Source organism: Limulus polyphemus, unplaced genomic scaffold (assembly GCF_000517525.1).
Source record: "Limulus polyphemus unplaced genomic scaffold, Limulus_polyphemus-2.1.2 Scaffold9810, whole genome shotgun sequence".
NCBI classification, from domain to species: domain Eukaryota; kingdom Metazoa; phylum Arthropoda; class Merostomata; order Xiphosura; family Limulidae; genus Limulus; species Limulus polyphemus.
The window spans coordinates 10379-18060 of NW_013675420.1; the positions used below are offsets into that span (position 1 = coordinate 10379).

General features: G+C 32.5%; 1 protein-coding gene across 5 annotated transcripts in view; it reads right to left on the minus strand.

The window, feature by feature from the left end:
- Nucleotides 1-7676, minus strand: part of LOC106476104 (glucoside xylosyltransferase 2-like) — a 14351-nt gene extending 6675 nt beyond the window's left edge. For 2 of the 5 annotated variants that reach the window (XM_022380054.1, XM_022380053.1), the window contains exons 1-4: nt 6657-7676; nt 4657-4807; nt 1995-2129; nt 1620-1815 (exon numbers count right to left, since the gene is read on the minus strand). In XM_022380054.1, the coding sequence (XP_022235762.1) occupies nt 1620-1815; nt 1995-2129; nt 4657-4807; nt 6657-6856 (682 nt within the window). In that variant the 5' untranslated portion in view covers nt 6857-7676. Of the gene's footprint in view, nt 1-1619; nt 1816-1994; nt 2130-4656; nt 5719-6029; nt 6214-6656 lie in introns of those variants that run through there. The other 3 variants (XM_022380057.1, XM_022380056.1, XM_022380058.1) reach the window with 3 other exon arrangements.
- Nucleotides 7677-7682: the final 6 nt, after the last annotated feature.

The following is a 7682-nucleotide window of genomic DNA, read 5'->3' on the forward strand; positions in this document are numbered from 1 at the left end:
ATGTGTGATATAACAATAAACTGATATTATGTGTGATATAACAATAAACTGATATTATGTGCGATATAACACTAAACAGATATTATGTGTGACATAACAATAAACTGATATTATGTGCGATATAACAATAAACTGATATTATGTGTGATATAACAATAAACTGATATTACATGTGATATAACACTAAACAGATATTATGTGTGATATAACAATAAACTGATATTATGTGCGATATAACAATAAACTGATATAACACTGTGATATAACACTAAACAGATATTATGTGTGATATAACAATAAACTGATATTATGTGCGATATAACAATAAACTGATATAACACTGTGATATACCTGATAAAAAATGTCTAACACTGTGATATAACACTAAACTGATATTACTTGGGATATACCTAATAAAAAGTGTTCCATATAAACTCTGTGATATAACACTAAACTGATATAACACAATGATATACCTGATAAAAAGTGTTCCATGTAAACACTGTGATATAACATTAAACCGATATTACCTGTGATATAACATTAAACTGATCTTTTCCTGTGATATAACACTAAACTGATCTATATCATCAATGTCATCACACCAAGTTGATGTATATCTTTGACATCGCACTAAACTAATACATGTTTGGGATATCAGAAAAAACTTTGGTTTATCTGGATATATCAAACTAAACCGACCTATAACTGTGATATACATCTAATTTGATCTTATCTAGGATATACAACTAAACTGGTCTTTAACTATGATATATGCCTAATAGTATATTATCAGGGCTATCGTGTTAGACTGACATTTATCTGTTTCGTTCAATAAAACTGGTCTTTAACTATGATATATGCCTAATAGTATATTATCAGGGCTATCGTGTTAGACTGACATTTATCCGTTTCGTTCACTAAACTGATCTTTAACTGCGACATCCACTCAAACTAATCTTATCTGTGACATCCACTCAAACTAATCTTATCTGTGATATAACACTAAACTAATATTATCTGTGATATAACAGTAAACTAATCTTATCTGTGATATAACACTAAACTAATCTTATCTGTGATATAACACTAAACTAATCTTACCTGTGATATAATACTAAACTAATCTTAGCTGTGATATAACACTAAACTAATCTTATCTGTAATATAACACTAAACTAATCTTATCTGTGATATAACACTAAACTAATATTATCTGTGATATAACAGTAAACTAATCTTATCTGTGATATAACACTAAACTAATCTTAGCTGTGATATAACAGTAAACTAATCTTATCTGTGATATAACACTAAACTAATCTTATCTGTGATATAACACGAAACTAATATTATCTGTGATATAACACTAAACTAATCTTATCTGTGATATAACACTAAACTAATCTTATCTGTGATATAAGACTAAACTAATATTATCTGTGATATAACAGTAAACTAATATTATCCGTGATATGACATTAAACTGAGGTATACCTATGGTATAACACTAAACTGATCTTATCTGTGATATAACACTAAACTGAGGTATACCTATGGTATGACATTAAACTGAGCTATATCTATGATATAACATTAAACTGATCTACATGGATCACCTTGATCTCGATAAATCGGAAACCCTCTGACATGACGTGGATACCAGCCCTGGCCAGGTAGTTCTGTCTCTACTGTTAAACCCATCATCTGCCGCTTGTTCATTCGTGAAAAGTGTTCCCAAAATTCCTCTGGTGGTCGAAGAAAAAGGACATCGGTGTCCAATAGAATTACAGCATCGATGTGACGTAAGATATCCTATAACCAATGAAGCATTTGGTATGAATAAAATCTTGACTTTAGAAAGATATACATTTTCTTATTTTATGCGAGATAAGTCATACAAAACATACATATAGATAGATCGAAGGTGTCACCACGAAGTAGCATATTTAACACAAGTAACAGTTGATTACATGAATATGGTGAACACGTACAGCTATGAACAACTTGTGAGTAGAACAGAGACGATACAATCCTCTCCATTCAGTCTGGTTCACATAGTCCGGGTAAGAAATCGGGTGGAACTCCACACTAACTCTGTTCATGAAGGTGGGGGGCCATCCTAGCATCTATGATGCAAAGAAGATAAATAAAACATCTCTTAAAATGTTTTTACTGATAGTATACCTCAGATAAGTAGTTTTGAAATATATGTTCAGCTAAAAAGAATAATCAATCAATTTTATCTATTTTTAGGCTTATTGTAAGCTATATCTTTTTAGCCTCTTTACGATAAGTTTCATCTGTTCACGCGATAAGTCTAACATTAGACTAAAACAATCAAAATTCATTTCAAACTAGTAAGATTAAAAAAGAAAAAAGATCAGGTGACAGCAGTTTAAAAGTGAACTTCGTGAAAGTTTTTAAAAATGTTCCTTTTTTTCCAAAATCTTTTATACTGCAGTAGATTAGATACGTTGTATTAAAATGATTTTGAATACGTAAATCGGCAAATTGTGTGACAGTCACAGTCTATATAAAGTCGCTGCAAAACGACATGTATCAGAACTACATTTCGTCATTGTTGGTAATGTGACACAACCGAAAAGTTATCGCTTTTGGGGTGATTTTGTAACAACTCTTTCCACTTATAACCTTTGTACACTCAGCTTATGAAGATTTGTTCAGAACGGTGATTTAGAATTTCCAGGATTGGTATATCCCTTGTACTTAATGAAACTGGAAAACATAGGAATATGAATCAACTGTGAAAACAAGACCAGCTAGAAATAGACCTGCAACAAGTCGTACACCAGCCATGGTAAGCAAAAGATGGAGTCTCCTAGCAGGTGGGAATCTACGAACACAAAGGTCAGTGGCAAAAACCATCTACGTATTCCAGACAACATTACACATCATAATCCAGAAGAATCTCCGTCTGGAAACAAAGTAAGAGGTCACTAAAATAAGACTATTCCAGACAACATTACACATCATAATCCGGAAGAATCTCCGTCTGGAAACGTCTTATTTTAGTGACCCTTACTTTATCACTCATACCTAGTGTTACATCACTAGTAGCTGCGGAATGGATATTCCATACAATGACATACTGGTCAAGTCACCAGACATAATAGTTTGTGGATTTCTGTATGGTTGAACTGTTAAAAATGACGCTAGAAAACCGTCGTCGTCATACACTATATGGTCTATGGAAAGCACAAGGAGTAGTACTATGTTTTGGACATGACGACTTTACGATGGGGCCTTTTGAAATAGAAATTATACTACAGTCTATTGTCAAGATACACAGCTGTCAGATAGAGCACGATTAAATATCACGATATGAACTGCAACGACGTTATGAGGTTCCAGCATCGTTTCAATATAACGTACTCAACCTCTTGGAGAATATAACCCAGTTACTTTCTTTCATTAAACTGTTAATACGACTTGGCACTGTTATTGTTAAAGTAATAACTCAGTTCCAAGTCGTATTAACAGTTTAATGAAAGAAACGTATTAACAGTTTAATGAAAGAAAGGAACTGAGTTATTACATGAACAATAACAGTGCCAAGTCGTATTAACAGTTTAATGAAAGAAAGGAACTGAGTTATTACATGAACAATAACAGTGCTAAGTCGTATTAACAGTTTAATGAAAGAAAGGAACTGGGTTATTACATAACAATAACAGTGCCTATTAACAGTTTAATGAAAGAAAGGAACTGGGTTATTACATTAACAATAACAGTGCTAAGTCGTATTAACAGTTTAATGAAAGAAAGGAACTGAGTTATAACATTAACAATAAAAGTGCCAATTCCACTTGGCACTGTTATTGTTCATGTAATAACTCAGTTCCTTTCTTTCATTAAACTGTTAATACGACTTGGCACTGTTATTGTTAATGTAATAACCCAGTTCCTTTCTTTCATTAAACTGTTAATACCACTTGGCACTGTTATTGTTCATGTAATAACCCAGTTACTTTCTTTCATTAAACTGTTAATACGACTTGGCACTGTTATTGTTAATGTAATAACCCAGTTCATTTCTTTCATTAAAATGTTAATACGACTTGACATTTTTATTTTTAAATTTTAATATAATAACAAAAGCTATTTTCTTTCATTAAATTCTCAATAAAAATTGGTTCTTTTGTTGTTGATATAATAAACCAGTTCCTTTCTTTCATGAAATAGTTAATACGACTTGTTTTATTGTTAAGTGAGTTTCGGGATTTCGCTGTCGTCTCATCAATGTGTTGTTATAGATGTGACTATTAAAAGTTAGGTTTAATGTAAAGTTCCACAACTGAGATGAAGTTTTCGATTTTTTGAGATTTATTTTTACGTATAATCAGGGATCAGCCGAAAAATGTACATGAGTCTATCGGTTGAAACATTGGACGAAAACGAAAGTATCAAAAGACGAAACTCTAGAAAATAAAGCTTTGAATCATTTGGCTACAATTACTTTTCTTTCAGTAAACCTTTAAATTGGTAATTTAGAGGCTTAAATTACATTTCTGTGTAATTAATTTAAAACTGTCAACTTGTATTTTATACTCTTTATTGGCGGAACGAAACAAATCTTTCAGTACAGAAGTGCTAACGTTAGTAGAGTATCAGGCTTTTCGCTTCCTGCCTTACCGGGTCTCGTAATTTCGGAATTATTTCGTCTTCTGTCATTAGCACTAGATGGAGCTTCTGTCGAGACAGAGCAATGGCGGATTTCAGCATCACCAGCGCTTCTTTCACTCGATTACCACATACACTAGTTGCCAACACTACAGAGTTTCTACTGTAAGAAGGAGACTTGATTATTGTTGCTGCAACACATCACTATAAATATTCTAACATGTTTCTCTGTCAAAAAAAATATTTTCAGTAGTTCATGTGTTTTGTCTTTTCAAAATCATTATGTTGCATGATTTATTATAGAACTATAAGAATTTGTCTCAAAAGTGCTTGAGGAGCTTTATTTAACAGAACCAAGAGTGAATCAGTTTTAAATGTAGCTTTCAAACAGACTCTGTTGATTCAACAGTAACAGTGAGGTAGTTATTAACTCTGAAAATTGGGTTTCGATACGTGTGGTGGGTACAGCAAAGATAGCTCAATATGTAGTTTTGCGCTTCACAACAAACAAACCCATTCAAACGTATACATTAATTCCCTTCCTAGGTAGAAATGAAAGGTGTTTAATTCCTTTAAACCTATAGTATATATCTTTCTTCCTAGGTAGAAATGAAAGGTGTTAAACTCCTTTAAACATATAGAATATATCCCTCTTCCTAGGTAGAAATGAAAGGTGTTAAACTCCTTTAAACATATAGGATATATATCTTTTTTCCTAGGTAGAAATGAAAGGTGTTTAATTCCTTTAAACCTATAGAATATATCCCTCTTCCTAGGTAGAAATGAAAGGTGTTAAACTCCTTTAAACATATAGAATATATCCCTCTTCCTAGGTAGAAATGAAAGATGTTAAACTCCTTTAAACCTATAGTATATATCTTTCTTCCTAGGTAGAAATGAAAGGTGTTAAACTCCTTTAAACCTATAGTATATATATCTTTCTTCCTAGGTAGAAATGACAGGTGTTAAACTCCTTTAAACCTATAGTATATATCTTTCTTCCTAGGTAGAAATGAAAGGTGTTAAACTCCTTTAAACCTATAGTATATATCTTTCTTCCTAGGTAGAAATGAAAGGTGTTAATTCCTTTAAACCTATAGTATATATATCTTTCTTCCTAGGTAGAAATGAAAGGTGTTAAACTCCTTTAAACCTATAGTATATATATCTTTATTCCTAGGTAGAAATGAAAGGTGTTAAACTCCTTTAAACATATAGTATATATCTTTCTTCCTAGGTAGAAATGAAAGGTGTTTAATTCCTTTAAACCTATAGTATATATATCTTTCTTCCTAGGTAGAAATGAGAGGTGTTAAACTCCTTTAAACCTATAGTATATATCTTTCTTCCTAGGTAGAAATGAAAGGTGTTTAATTCCTTTAAACCTATAGTATATATATCTTTCTTCCTAGGTAGAAATGAAAGGTGTTAAACTCCTTTAAACCTATAGTATATATATCTTTCTTCCTAGGTAGAAATGAAAGGTATTTAATTCCTTTAAACCTATAGTATATATCTTTCTTCCTAGGTAGAAATGAAAGGTGTTAAACTCCATTAAACCTATAGTATATATATCTTTCTTCCTAGGTAGAAATGAGAGGTGTTAAACTCCTTTAAACATATAGGATATACCTTTCTCCCTAGGTAGAAATGAAAGGTGTTAAACTCCTTTAAACCTATACTATATATCTCTCTCTTTCTCTTCATAGATATAACGAAAACGAATTAGGTTTCTTCAAACATATGGTTTAAGGTAGACTTCGTGAGTACTGAATCTCTTCAATCTTATAGATCAAAATAATCTGATCTATAGCATTGTATAAAATTCTGTTTTTCCTAATGTGATGTTTTGTTTTAAATATGAACAGTTGTTTGGAAACTTCATTCACATATTTATCGTTGCTTATTTCACTTTTTTATTAAGTTAAACTCTGACAAACGAACAGGAAACAACCCGTCTTCTGCTTTAATACTGAGGAATAGAGATTATTTCAAGAAACGTTTTTACTTACGCAAGAGGGCGAATGTGTTTCAACATATCTCTAGAGAACGCCTGTTCTGTTTTAGATGACGTGGTGTTCACTGGTGACATTTTGCGGATGATTATTGATGAACGGGGTTCGAACTTGGGGTCAAGATGCACATGTAGAAATACATATAAAAATCCTAATAGAACGAGTCCCAAGCCATGTTCTACCTCTAAACGGTGCATATTGCCAGTCCGAATAGTCGTCCTTGTTAGCAGCAGGTGTGATGCTAGTCCGAATAGTTTCCCATGCTAACAGCAGGTGTGTGATAGGTGCGCACGTGCAGCGAGATATTTCGGTACAGATTGATAACAATAAAACTAGAGTCTGTTTGCGAACAAGATGGCCGTTTCTCTACTAACCAGAAGAGAGATTTGTTTGTAGATCAGTACAAATCTTCACTCATTTTTATCGAATAAAGTCATGACATTTTTTTTCACCTTCTTAGCTAGACATTTAGGCAATTGTGTTGTTTTAAATTCCGTGTTGGAGCCCTTGAAACTAATGAATTTGTCACAACATATAAAATTATTCCAAAAAATTGTCGTGTTTTGAAAGAAAACATAGTAATTTTAGAAACGCCCCCTGGCTGAGAAATCTCTTGAATATTGATGATCAAACTAATAAGTTGTATAACAGTCATAGCCACGTGCTACCACAAATCTCACAGTCAATCGAGAGTTTGGCGTAATCAATGGTTTTATGGCTATCAGTCATCGTAACGTGTTTCCATTACATTACACACGACAGTCATCGTAACGTGTTTCCATTATATTTACACACGTCAGTCATTGTAACGTGTTTCCATTACATTACACACGTCAGTCATCGTAACGTGTTTCCATTACATTTACACACGTCAGTCATCGTAACGTGTTTCCATTATTTTTACACACGTCAGTCATCGTAACGTGTTTCCATTACATTTACACACGTCAGTCATCGTAACGTGTTTCCATTACATTTACACACGTCAGTCATCGTAACGTGTTTCCATTATATTTACACACG